We start from the raw sequence: 14518 nt of genomic DNA, 5'->3' as shown, positions 1-14518 counted from the left end.
GGGTGCGATCCTGTGCGGGACCCGGAAAAAAAAAAAAAAAAAAAAAAAAAAAAAAGATACAGCCACACTCATTCGTTTATGTATTTGCCTATTGCTTCTTTCATGGCACGACAGCAGAAATGAGAAGTTATAACAGAACAAATATGACCTGCAAAGCCTGAAATATTAATCTGACCCTTCACAGAAAAGGTTCGGCAATCCCTGACTCAGAGGCAAGAAAGAGGCTAACAATCAGCAACTCTCCAGGTCTCCTACAGACAAAAACAGTGCACGGGGGTCCACCCGGAGAGCTGCAGAAGGGACCTGGGAAGACCTCGGGAGAAACTCCTCAAACACAGAGAGTGCCAAGGTGAGAGCCACGGAGAGCTCCTGCTCTGCACCTCTAGGGAAGAGCTGCCAAGAGTCAGAGGCAGGAACCAAATGGGAAGAGAGCCCCAGCCAGCCCCCCTGGGAATTGGAATGCCTGCCCACGTTTTCATTAAAAGCCACACCCAATGCAGGAAAAGGCTGGATGGGACACGTACATTTGTATATGCAATAAGGTACTTTACATGTCCCCCTAGTCTGGGCCTGCAGAGCAGTGGGAGGAGGGGAAGACCATGCCCAACAGGTCCAGAAGAGGGCGCCCAGTTATCAGACTCTAGTCCTCAGTGATCTCCCACTACACACACCTGGCAGGTAAACCTATCTGTAGCTCACTTTTCTTTGTATGAGTATGTATGTGCATAATGTGTGTGTGTTTTTGTGTTTCTTCCCAAAAAGCCTAAGGAACCTGGAGCCCGGGACCATGGTTCATGCTCACCTGTGCAGGGTATACAGAAGGTGCTTAATAAGCACTTGTTGTCTGGCTTACTGCTGGGAGAGGGGACCAGGCATGAGCTCCAAAGCTCCCGGTAGCCATTGGTATGTTTTCTGCTGCTATCTCTTAGGGGGCTGGCTCAGGACTACAAAGGGTGAGGCTGGAAGAACTGTAGGCACCAGAGCCCTTGCTAGGGAGGGGAATGACTCTTAGGAATTTTCTGGGCCAGGAGGAACTTGGGGGAAGCTCAAAAGAGCTACAGCAGGCTCTGGTTTGAATAATCATCCAGAAGGGCTTGTACACTGCTGGGAGGGGTCTGAGCCCTGTCGCCTCCCACAAATATATACTGGGGGAGAGGGGTGTGGTCAGCTGGCTGGTGGGGAGCACAGATATTCTGGTTGTGTTGCTTTCCCAGGAGCTATGCTCAGAGGCAGGAGAACTGATGAACAAACTTGCCAGTTGTCTCCTCTAGTTTGTCCTGGGATTATATTCTGCTCACTATTTATTAAGTGCCTGCCAGACTCAGTGTCAGGTGCTGGTCAGGGCAAAGGTAGGGGCAAGCGCCAAGGAGGACCCTGGCCACCCACTCACGGGACCAGAGGCTGCAGCGTGTGTGTGTAGGGGAGGTTCTTGGGCCTCATTAAGCCCCTCTGGATCCAGAGACAGGAGAGTATGTAGAGATTCCAGGGAGGACTGCAGGAAGGGACTCGGCACCACCGCTGAGTTCCCATGAGTGGCTGGAGGCAGGCGAGGGCAGGGAAAGGGGTATTTCTCACCCAGAGCTGGTCATCATTTCCGGGGGGGCTCTTCTTGATGAAGGCCCCGTAGTAGGTGGCAATGTTGCGGTGGTGAGAGTATTTTTTCAACATGTTGATCTCCTGCTTGATCTCTTCCTCCTCATCCTAGGCAAATGGGAGGAGGTGAGCCCTGAAACTCCCCCCACATCCCTTCTCAGAGCTCTGACCCTCCCTCTGGCCGGCTCTGCTCCCTACCTCTGTGACATCCATGACCTTGATGGCAGCCAGCTGCCCGGTCTTGACATGCCGACCCTGCAGGACAGAGAACCGGACATGGAGGGATCCTGGTCTACACTCGAGGAGCAGAACAGGAGATGGGGCTGGGTTCTGGGAGAGGCCACATCTTTCAGCTGTTTTCTATCTCAGCAAGTGCCCATCATTATGGCTAGACACCTCGGTCTATGTGTTGGCCATGGGAGTGTACAGAGAGAGAGAGAGTTCTGAGCCACCACGTCCGACAGAAGAAGGACCTAGACTGGACTTCAAAGCTATAAGCTTAATAAAGACGAAGGGTCTCCTCCCCCGTAAAAATTCAGGAGTTGAGTGAGACATTTCTGTTCTGTTCTAGCCTCTCTGGCTTGGACTTGCTACAGTTGAAAGTTAGAGCAGGGAGTGGGAGAGACTTCTTCATCCCAATGCAGGCTGGAGGGCACGGGAGGAGAGCACTAGGGAGGGAGGGGCTTTGCTGCTCTCTCACCTCCTGTGCAAGACAAGTGACCCACCCACTCTAGATGGGAGGCCTCTCCCAGAACCAGCCCCACACTCAAGGCTTTTTATTGTCAATAGGGGATGAATCAAGACAAAGCTGAGATTTTAAGGAACAGGGGAAACATGAAGTGGCCAGACGACACATGCCGGTGCCCCCATCACCAGTCCTAATGGGAAGAACTTTCCTTCTTGAGTGTGTGCCAGCCATTCCCCCCTCCTCCTCCACCATCCCTCCCCTGGCTGGAGCCATCTAACGCTTGCACAGGAAAGTCCAAGGCTTCTAGGGTGGGGGGAAGGCATCCCTCGTGGGGATGCACATGGGTATTGCCAGCCCATGGATTATTTTTATCTTCAGCTGCCATTCAAGACCCCAAGCCCAGAGAAGCAGGAGCACACAGAGCTACTATTTCCATGGCAACAACTGGGCAGAAATGGAAGAGGGAGTGTGACTTTTTCCCCAAAGCTTACAAGGGAAGGAGGGTAAGAGAAAGGCAGGTGGTCCCAGTGACCCAGGAAACACAGGGCCACAGAGATGTAGAGGAGACCTGTGCAAATACCAAGCACTGTGTCTGGAGATGAAGAAGCAGGCTGTGTGTCCCAGGGGGGCCCCCAGCTCAGGGGCACATCCACCTCGAACACCCCCACTCCCTGCTGTGGCTGTTTCCCTCCATTCAAGTGTGAGCAGTGTCAAGCCATGTGAGAAGGCTGGGCTGGCCATGCTAAAAGCTACAATCAGTGGCCGAGAAAATGCCACTTCTGGGGGAGCGGAAAGGGAGAGACAAGGCAGCCTCAAAAGCTGAAGGCCTGCACTCTGGCTCCAGCTCTGCTGCAGGCCAGCTGCGGGAGCTCAAGAAAGCCACTTCTCCTCTGCAGAAGGCCACCTATTAGGTCTCTTTTGTGGTGTTGAGAGGAGCCAAACCTACACTTTGGCCTTAGCTCTGCTCTGAATTCCTAGGTGAGCTCTGACACACATGTCCCCATGCCCTCCCTGCTGCCCTCCTGCTTCCCTGTGCCACACCCCACCCAGCTGCAGACCTGCTCCTGCCACTCACAGGACTGCTACTAACCTCAGAGGAACAGGCCAGCAAAAGTGCCCCCTTTGGCTGTTCTCTTTCCTCTCCTCTCTCTCCCAGGTCCTTTCTTCCCTTTCCAGAGCCCCCAGCCTCTGTCATCTCCCACAGCCCCCCTCAAATCTCCAGCCCTGGAACCTCCTTCTTCTTCCACTCCTCTCAAGAGGGCCCCATGGATGTGGGAGTCACGCTTCTGCACCATCAGAGTCTCACCTTGTACACCTGTCCGTAGGTTCCATTGCCGACCACCTCCACCAGCTCAAAGATCCCAGCAGGGTCCTGAGAGGAGGGAGACAGAAAGAATAGGTGTCAGGGCTTCAGAAGAGGATGATGAAGTTAGAGGGGAGAAAAGTGGTATTCAGTCAGGACATGAGAGTGAATACTAGTATATTACAAGTATATACTACATAGGGGGAACTTTGGTGGCCAGCTGCTCTTTCCCTGGATTGGTTCAGTTAACGTTCTATGAGAAAAGTCAGAAGGAGGTGGAAGAACGTGGAAGTCAGAGCCCAGATGGCTTTTCAAAGACGTGTTCCCAATTTCAAACTCACTAACAGACTCTGTGTGTCTGTATCCTCACCCGTAGAATGAGGATGCCCGAGGGCCTACCTGTGGGGCTGATGTAAATTGTGAGGCAGCACTCACAAAACGCTTACGACGGAGCCTGGCTCACTCAGTGCGTGTGCTCAGTAAAAGTTATCTGAGAAGGGAGAACTTTCTGTTCCTACTTTTCTAAGCCAAGCAGTGCCAGGAGAGGGCCTGAAGGGCTTGAACAAAGCCTCTAAAGAGGATCACTCTCCCGCTGGGCCTGGCGCAGGCAGGCTTGGCCCCTGAGCAACACAGCTCTGTTGGGAGGTCACCCACACCCCTGGCAGAACTTTCTCCAGAGAGAAAGAAGTTAGGAGGTGGAGCTGTCCACACCCCTGCACCTCCAGCAGGATGAAAGGCCCCTCCCCATTGACTGCTGGGACTCGAGGGGAGGCAGAAAGTGAGGGGACACTTAGGCATAAACTCTCCAGGCACGCTTTGGGCTCTGTGCTGGTAACCCTAAAAGTAAAGAATCTCAAACTCCTTTCTCCCTGATTTTGAAAACGAATACAGAAAAAACAAAAAAGGCAAAAAAATACATTACACACACCAAAAACCCCCTGCAAGCAAGTCAAAAAAACCCTTCATCCACTGAAGTAAGCATATGGAACATGTTGTGGGCATGCTGGCGACCAGGGAGACACCCACCCCAGGCTTTTTAAGTTCGTCCTTGCTGTGCACTGTCTTTGCTTCTTCAGAGAGGAGCTGGAGGATAGGAAATGCACCTGTGGCTCCCCATGCATGCCCTATCGGAGCAGGTGTCACGCACTGTGACTGTATATCCACCTGTCTGTGAATTCCCTCCTTGCTCACCCAGCACGTCCAGCACCCAGGCCAGGCCTGGCACACAGCAGCCTGAGAGAATGTCCACAACTGCTCTGGGGCAAGACCTGATAGAAGTTGGTGAAGGGACCCTCCTATGTGCTCTGATGAGGGCTGGGCTGCTCAGACTAAGAACTTCGTGGGGTCTATGTTCAATTATTTATCACCAGCTAAAGTTACTAAAAAATCTTTAACAGGTCTAAAGAAACAGGAGGACCCATAGGAAAGGGGGGCACTATTGCTGCAGTGTGGGGACTAGTGAGAGGCCTGAGACCAAGAGCTGCAAGGGACCTTGAAAAGTCATCCTGTCTGCAATTCTAGACTTGGAGGCTTGAAGAGAACACAGCTCCCTAAAGATCTCCCCAAGAGAAGAGCATGCCCATTCTGGGGCCTCTTAACTCTGTTGTTGGGAAGTCCTTTCTTGAATCTAACTTTAGTTCTTTCTGAGAAGGAGGGAGACAGGAGAAAAGACTTATGTCTCCACGTTCTCGATGTTCCTAATCTAAGAGGGAAAATATGACGGGCCTCTTAGAGTCATGATTATATGCCACCATCACCACAGATCACTACAAATACATTTTGATTTTGCAATCTTACCTCTCAATCTTTCTCCTTCGTATATGTTTGGGAGGCACCGAGGGCTGAAAGACTAAGCTCTGAGATCAGTCACACTGGGTTCGCTATTTATATTCATGGGTTTCGAGCCCATTTCCTGACCATAGTCACTTGAAGGGTGACTGGGAGAATGGAGTTGAGCTCATATGTGAGCCACAGTGGTCACGGTGCCTTGCCACCTCCACAGAAGATGCTCCCGTGGGCCCATCCCTCTGTGCTTTTCTTCCTTTTTTTTTTTTTTTGGCAGCTGGCCGGTACAGGGACCTGAACCCCTGACTCTTTGTTTTTCATTATCAACACCATTTTCCCCACAAAAATCCCGCCTCTGCATCATCCTCTGTCCCTCCTTCTTCCCTCTCCACATCACAGTCACCTGTCCTTTCTCCCTTCACAATGTCCCTGGTGTGTCTCTTCCTCTCAGGTCCTGACGCTGCTACCTCAAACCAATCCCTCTGTCCTCTCCCCACATCTTCCGTCTGCTGCCACTGGCTGGTTTAACCCTCTAAAACGGTGCTTTCCTTATCTGACCCTTCTGGCCCAGAACCGGCCTGGCTCCCCTCTGCTTAGAGGACAAAGCCCAAAAACGTCAGCCTGATATTTAAAGCTGCCCCTCATTAACCAGCCCCCAAGTATTTTCTGAGTGCCTATATCTGCCCTGTACTGGGCCAGGCCCTAACCAGGGGAAGTCCACGAGGATACTTCAGAAAGTTCATGGAGAGATTCATATTGTCTTTCAATTCTACTTTTCCACAGACTTTTTTTTTTTTGGCTGGCCGGTAAGGGGATCAGAACCCTTGACCTTGGTGTTACAACACTGGAGCTCTAACCAGCTGAGCTAATCAGCCAGCCTCCCCACAGACTTTCTGAAGTGCCTTCCTAAAAGGCAACCTTATTTCATTCATCTAGTAAATATTTATTGAGCACTAATTATGTGACAGCTCCTGACTGGGCACAACGGGGAGCTCAACAATACATGAGAAACACATAACCTTATCATTTTATAGACAGGCCAAGCACCCAAATATGGATATGCAGCAGTATATGATTATATGTCACAGGAGCAACTGAGAGCACTAAAGCCACGAAGAAACTTGGCTTGGTAGAGTAGAAAGAGCACTGCCAGTGGCCTTCTAGTGAGAACTCTGGCACGGCTGTGTGTTCCTCAGCAAGGACTTCATTGAGGCCTCCTTTTCCTCCCACCAACTGAGAGGGAGTTGGATTGGGTAAAAGATCTGTTCTATGGTTTCAGGGGGCAGAATTAAATTCTGGTTGGGAATCTCAGCCAGGCTACCTGAAGGAGACGGTGTTTGAGCTGGGCTTTGCAGGCTGGGTAAGTTACGACTGGTGATAGGAATTTAAGAACAGAGAAGGCCATGCCCTGCTGAGGGCCAGCAGTTTGGGTTTGGATGCTGAGTTTGAGGTGTTAGGGGATACGCAGAAGGACATGTATGTCAGGAAGTTAGAAACAAGGATCTAGAAGTAAAAGTCAGAGATAGTCATGGGTGTGAGAGTTAGAGACACAGATAGGATATCCACAATAAAAGAGCCAAGCCACCCTCTGAGAGATGGCCACGTCGCACACAGAGAACAGAAGGAGAACAGACACCAGAGAGGAGACTGTCACGCTGCAGTCAGAGGGCACTGAAAAAACACCACTGGCCTTAGCATCTACGAAACCACTGGGAACCATTGAGAGAACTGCAGCCGTAAAAGCAGAAGGCAGACGGCAGGGGCGGCGGGGAGTGTGATCAGGAAGTGGAGCTATGGGGGCAGCACCCTCTCCAGAGAAATTTAACTTTGAGAGAAAGGGGAAATCAGATGACAGCTAGAGGAGGTGGTAGGGTCAGACAAAACGGTCTTCAAAATAGGGAAGACCTCTCATGCCTGTGGAAGGGAAGAAGCCAAAAAAGGAGGATGTTGGAGGAACTGATTTTTTTTTTAGTAATGCATATGTACACGTTTGTATGTATGCTTTTATTCCATAGTATACAAACTGTATCTCCCACTGGTTTACAGCAGTGATAAAATACAACAGTGCCTATTTCTCTCTCATACACATATCTAAGATTCAGAATGCCCAGAGATGTACAACACAGATCAAATAAGATGTGTGCACTGATTTGGCTACAAATGCGGGCCCTTCAAAGACTATGCCTGCCTATGTTCTTGGTCACCCTCTTTGAAGGTGACCCAGAAGAGGAGCCTCCAGAGGGAGGTGCTCTGCTCCTGTGAAGCCACCAGACAGTCCTGGCTTGCCCCTGGCACGCTGGCACAGCTTTGTAATATGCTGCTGTTATGTTGCTATAGACTTTCGCCAGCCCTTTCTCATGATACTCAAATTCTTTGTTCTCAGCAGTCTGGTTTTTTTTTTTTTTTTTGTGGCTGGCCAGTAAGGGTATCTGAATCCTTCACCTTGGTGTTATAACACCACACTCTAGCCAACTGAGTTAACCAGCCAGCAGCAGTCTGGTTCTTGTCTATCCAAGTACTGGAAGGTGGGAAGGGATATATCAAGGGCATGGGTAAATAATGAGACGAGAGAGAGAGAGAAGGACAGGAAGAGGTGAGAAGGGAAGAGACAGTGGCCTGTTGAGGTAAAGAGGAGGAAAGATGAGGGAGCTCAATAAATACTCAATGACCTTGACTTTAATGATTAAGTTGGACAGAAGATCACCTACTCAGTAGGAGGGGGGCCTGAATGAGGTGGGAAAGCTTGGGGAAAGACGCTACACAGGGTAACTTAGGGTAGTGGTTCTCAAACTACAGGATACATAAGAACCACTTGGGAAGCAGACTGTCTCCAGAGATTCTGATTGAGCACCACAGGTCTGGGGTGAGGAGCAGGAATCTGTATATTTAACAGATACCTTGGGTGACTCTAATGCAGAGGGTCAGTGGACCCACTTCGAAAACCACTGCTTAGGGAGTTACTAGCAGGTGCATGGAAGGTGTAGGACTATCTGGGAGCACTAGGGATCTGCATGAAGTCAGGCAGCCTGGGTGGTAGGGCGACCTGCAGCACACTGAGTGATCAAGTACTGCTCTCCCCTACATCTCTATAGCATCTCTGTCCTCACTGACTCCCTTCCCAGGCACACACTCGTGTCCGCTCTTTTCTACGTTCATGTGCCCAGCCCTGCTTAAAAATGACCTCTCTCCTGTCAGCCAAGCCAAATCTCAAGGTTTTTTTCCCCAGGAAATCTTCCCTAGCTACTCTAGCTTGTCACAAGCTATCCCATCGATGAATTTCAACCTCAATTTTACATATTAATTTCATCCCCACCATGAGTTTAAGTTTCTCGAGAATAGAAATAAGTAAATACATATTTTTAAAATAATCTAAGAACAAGACAAGAATGTCTTCTTCTAGGGCCGGCCTGTGGCTCACTTGGGAGAGTGTGGTGCTGATAACAACAAGGCCATGGGTTCGGATCCCTATATAGGGATGGCCGGTTCATTCACTGGCTGAGCATGGTGCTGACAACACCAAGCCAAGGGTTAAGATCCCCTTACCGGTCATCTTCAAAAAAATAAAAAAATGTCCTCTCCTGTTTAATATTGTACCAGAGATTCTAGTGAGGGTGATTAGACAAGAAAAATAAATAAAAGGCACCCAGATTAGAAAGGAAAAATTTATATCTCTATGCAGATAACATGATCTTGTATGTAGAAAATCCTAAGGAATCCCTTAAAAATCTATTAGGACTAACAAATTAGTTCAGAAAGGTTGCAGGATACAAGATCAACATACAAAAATCCACTGTATTTCTACACACTACAACAAATAACCCAAAGATGAAATTAAGAAAACAATTCCATTTACAATAGTATCAAAAAGAATAAGTTTAACCAAAGAAGTTTTAGATTTGTACACTGAAAACAATTAAAAAAATTTTGAAAGTAAAGACCTACATAAATGGAAAGATATCCCATGTTCATGGATCAGAAGACAACATTGCTAAGATCAGTAGATTCAATGTACCTTTATCAAAATCTCAGCTGTTTTTTTTCAGAAATTGATAAGCTTACTCTAAAAATCATATGGAAGGGCTGGCCTGTGGTTCACTTGGGAGAGTGTGGTGCTGATAACACCAAGGCCACGGGTTTAGATCCCTATACAGGGATGGCCGGTTAGCTCACTTGGGAGAGCATGGTGCTGACAACACCAAGTCAAGGGTTAAGATCTCCTTACTGGTCATCTTTAAAAAAAAAAAAAAAAAAATTCATATGGAAGTACAAGGGACCCATAATAGACAAACAATCTTGAAAACAAAGAGCAAAGTTGAGGAACTCACACTTTTGAATTTCAAAACTTACTACAAAGCTACAATAATCAAAACAGTGTGATACTGGCATAATAACAGACAGATAGATCAAAGGAATGGAATTGAGGATCCACAAATAAATTCTTACATTTATGGTCAATAGATTTTCAACAACAATGCCAAAACCATTCAATGGTCTTCAACAAGTGGTGCTGGGACAACTGGATATCCACACGCAAAAGAATACGTTAAACCCCTATCTCATACTATATCCAAAAACTAACTCAAAATGGATGATAGACCTAAAAATGTAAGAGCTAAAACCATAAAAATCTTAAAAGAAAACATAAGAGTAAACCTTCATGACTCTGGATCAGGTAATGGTTTCTTTCATATGACACCAAAAGCAAAAACAAAAAAAGAAAAAATAAATAAATTGGACTTCATCAAAATTTAAAACTTTTGTGCTTAAAAAGATGCCCTCAAGAAAGTAAAAAGACAATCAACAGAATGGGAAAAAACATTTGCAAATTATATATTTGATAAGGGACTTCTATCAAGAATATAAAAAGGATCACTACAACTCAACAATAAAGACAACCCAATTTAAAAATGGACAAAGGATCTGAATACACATTTCTACAAAGAAGATATATAGTGGCCTATAAGCATCTTAGAAGATGCTCAGCATCAATAAAATACTTAGGAATTGAGTTAACCAAGGATGGATATGCAAATGGCCAACAGTCATATGAAAAAATGCTCAACATCACTCAGCATCCGGGAAATGCAAATCAAAACCACACTGAGATACCATCTCACCCCAGTTAGGATGGCAAAAATCCAAACGACGCTGAAAGATAAATGCTGGCGTGGTTGCGGAGAAAAAGGAACTCTCTTACATTGTTGGTGGGAATGCATAATGGTGCAACCCCTATGGAAAATGGTTTGGAGGTTCCTCAAACAGTTGCAGATTGATCTACCATATGACCCAGCTATTTCACTGCTGGGAATATATCCAAAGGAATGGAAATCATCAAGTCGAAAGTATACCTCTTCCCCAATGTTCGTTGCAGCACTCTTTACAATAGCCAAGAGTTGGAATCAGCCCAAATGTCCATCATCGGATGAGTGGATACGGAAAATGTGGTATATCTACACAATGGAATACTACTCAGCTATAAAAACGAATGAAATACTGCCATTTGCAACAACATGGATGGACCTTGAGAGAATTATATTAAGTGAAACAAGTCAGGCACAGACAGAGAAATACCACATGTTCTCACTTATTGGTGGGAGCTAAAAATAAATAAATAAATTCACACACACACAAAAAAAAAACTGGGGGGGGGGGAGAAGACATAACAACTACAATTCCTTGAAGTTGATACAGCAAGCAAACAGAAAGGACATTGTTCGGTGGGAGGGGGGAGAGGGAGGAGGGAGGGAGGTTTCAGTAATGGGTCATAATAATCAACCACATTGTATATCGACAAAATAAAATTAAAAAAAAAAAATAAAAGAAGATGCTCAGCATCATTAGTCATCAGGGAAATGCAAATTAAACCGCAATGAGATACCACTTCACACCCCCTAGGATGGCTATAGTTGAAAGGAGAGACAATAACAAATGTTGGCAAGGATGTGGAGAAGTTGGAACCCTCATACATTGCTGGTGGGAAGGTAAAACGGAGCAGCCACTTCAGAAAACAGTTAGGCAGTTCCTCAAATGTTCAACAGAGGTACCTTATGACCTGGCAATTCCACTCCTAGACAGACATTCAAGAGAGCTGAAAACATGTCTAAGTGAAAATCTGTACATGAATGCTCACAGCAGCATTATTTATAATAGCCAAAAAGTAGAAACCACCCAAATGTCCAACTGATAAATGGATAAATGTGGCATATTTACACAATGGAGTAAAAAGGAACAGCATTCCTTGGCAATAAAAAGGAATAAAGTACTGCTAGATGTTGCAACATGGATGAACTTGAAAATATTACACTAAATGAAAAAAGCCAGTTGCAAAGTCCACATATTGGGTGGGCTGGTTAGCTCAGCTGGTTAGAGTGCGGTGTTACAACACCAAGGTCAGGAGTTTGGATTCCCATACAGGCCAGCCATAAAAAAAGCAACAAACAAACAAAAAACAAAGGGCACCTATAGTATGGCTCCATTTATGTGTAATGTTCAGAACAGGCAAGTCCATAGAGACTGAAAGTAGATTAGTGGTTGCCAGGGGCTGGGTTAAGGGGAGAACGGGTAGTGACTTGCTAATGGGTACTGGGTTTCATTTGGGGCTGATGAAAATATTCTGAAATTAGATAGTCATGATGTTGCAAAAGTGGATATACTAAAAACCACTTTAACATATATTAAAAGGGTGAATTTTATGGTATGTGAATAATATCTCAATAAAGCTGTTATTAAAAATAATAATCCTAACGGCACCTACCATAGTGTGCAATAAATTACTGTAGATTAATGGCAGCTTGTACTCTAAGAAAGCTACCCTACTAACATGAAAGGGGAACCCTTGAAGTGTTTCTGGTCTAATAACACATATGAAGAAGTCCTGAGACAAGCAGAGAAAATAATAAAATATAGTAACTCATCTGATTAAGAGTTAGACATTGGTTTCTATTCTTGGCTCTGCTGCTGACAGGCTGTGTGTTTGGGGGCAAGTCACTTAACTTCTTTGGGTTCCCTTTCAACAAGACAAGAAAACCTACCGGTCCTAACTCTATGATGCCAAATGCTCAAGTCCACGCTCTATGAAGCTGCCAACCTAATGACCATTTATTCCTTTCTTACTGTGTGCTAAAACTGTGCTAGCCTGGGGAATAGAACAGTGAATAAAATGGGGCAGTCCCTGCCATACCGATGTTTACATTGTGATGGGGGACACAGATGTTAAACAACTCCACAATTAAGTATTTAATCACAGCTGTGGTGAGTCTCACGTGCTGTGGAGAAGTACAGGGAGCTAAGAGAACAAACTTGACCAAGTCCGGGGAATCAGGGGAAAGGCTCCTCTAAAGAAGACACATTTATAAGCTGTGGTCTGAAAGCCTTCCCTGCACCCTCCTCCGAACAATGAGTGCTGTCATCTGTCCCATCCTTCCAACCCTTATCTTTACTACCTTATGAGGTCTCCCATTTGGCTGTCTCGGAGATCACTCTCATTGCCTGCTCTCCCCATAGCCCCTTGGCAATAATAATAGCTAGCAATCTTTGAGCATTTTCTTTGTTCCTGGTACTTCTGAGAAGTATAATCTCATGACAAACTTTGGAGTAGATATTAGTGTGTGTGAGTGTGTGTGTGTGTGTGTGTGTGTGTGCGCGCGCGCGCGCATAATGCGGCTGGCCAATAAGGGGATCCGAACTCTTCACCATGGTGTTATAACACTGCGCTCTAACCAATAGAGCTAACCAGCCAGCCACTACTATTATTATACTCATGTCACAGATGAAAGAAGTTTAGAGCAATTAAATGAATTGCCTAGGGTTACACACAACTAGGAAGTGGTGGAGCCAAGATCTGATCCAATCAAGTTGAATTCAAAGCCTGCAGTGTGGTCTGCCTGACAAAGCTCCTGTTGCCTAAGGGACCATGTTTTCAACCATTTGGTCCCCTTTCTTGCAAGAGAAAAGTCTAAGAGATGGGCCCCTGACCCAAGATAGCCAATCGAAGACTGAAGGGAAAAGATGACCTAGGGCCAATTTCCCCTCAGCCATTCCAACTAAGAGGGGAGATGCTAAATAGTACCTACAGAGTCAGGGCTGGAGAGGCCACTATCTCAGGTAAAGGAAAGCAGAGGCTGTTAGTGAGCAGAGAGAGCCAGACTGTAAACAGAGAACAAAGCAGACATGGAGGGAGAGGGAATGAGAGTTGCAGGGGAGATGGAAGAGTGACTGACTAATTCTAGCTATGCCCTGGTGCTATCATGAATCCAGAACAACCCTGTGGTCCCAGTTCCAAGGAACTGTCTATGCTGCAGTTCTGGTGCTCAAATTCCAATGAGATTCTTGACCTTAAATAAAAAATAACATTGATAGCTAGGCACTGTGCTAAGTGTTTTATACATTCCAACTAATTTAATTCTCACATAACTCCATGAGGTAGACACTATTATTATTCTCATTTTGCGGATGAGGAAACTCACTTTGCAGATGAGGCTCAGAGAAGGTAATTAACTTGTCCAAGATCAAACGGCTATGCATGTAGCCTGACTCCAGAGTCTACACCACGAAGATCCCTTTAGGTGTAACCTAGCTAGAGCAGGCTCCTTGCTATTCAGCTTTTCAAATGGTAATGTCCCATCTCCCCAAGCAGAACAGGAGATCTTTAAGGGCAGGAACCATGTTTAGGTGGTACCTGGGTATTGCATAGTATGAGAAGTTAGTAGGGCCGAGCCCGTGGCGCACTTGGGAGAGTGCGGCACTGGGAGCGCAGCAGCGCTCCTGCTGCGGGTTCGGATCCTATATAGGTATGACCGGTGCGCTCACAGCGCTCACTGGCTGAGCACGGTGCGGCCGGTCTCAAAAAGGACAAAAAAAAAAAAAGAAGAGTTAGTAGACTTGTACTGACAGGGGTGAATGAAAAGTAACAGCAGTCTTTTATCCATGAACTCTAAATCTGTAGCATACACAAAACTGCTTTTGGGGCCGGCCCGTGGCTCACTCGGGAGAGTGTGGTGTTGATAACACCAAGGCCCCGGGTTCGGATCCCACATAGGGATGGCCGGTTCGCTCACTGGCTGAGCGTGGTGCTGACAACACCAAGTCAAGGGTTAAGATCCCCTTACCGGTCATCTTTTAAAAAAAAAAAAAAAAAAAAAAAAAACTGC

The 14518-nt window shown here is 46.5% G+C and overlaps 1 protein-coding gene across 7 annotated transcripts in view; it reads right to left on the bottom strand.

Moving 5' to 3' along the window:
• Positions 1 to 14518, bottom strand: part of MINK1 (misshapen-like kinase 1) — a 53051-nt gene that overhangs the window by 14656 nt on the left and 23877 nt on the right. For all 7 annotated transcript variants that reach the window (XM_008570083.1, XM_008570086.1, XM_008570087.1 and 4 more), the window contains exons 2-4: positions 3588 to 3653; positions 1792 to 1848; positions 1576 to 1701 (exon numbers count right to left, since the gene is read on the bottom strand). In XM_008570083.1, coding sequence (XP_008568305.1) covers positions 1576 to 1701; positions 1792 to 1848; positions 3588 to 3653 — 249 coding nt within the window. The remainder of the gene's footprint in view (positions 1 to 1575; positions 1702 to 1791; positions 1849 to 3587; positions 3654 to 14518) is intronic.

This window comes from Galeopterus variegatus, unplaced genomic scaffold, assembly GCF_000696425.1.
Source record: "Galeopterus variegatus unplaced genomic scaffold, G_variegatus-3.0.2 Scaffold569, whole genome shotgun sequence".
NCBI classification, from domain to species: domain Eukaryota; kingdom Metazoa; phylum Chordata; class Mammalia; order Dermoptera; family Cynocephalidae; genus Galeopterus; species Galeopterus variegatus.
Note: the sequence above shows the minus strand (reverse complement) of the source record. Positions and strands in the feature narration are given on the sequence as shown.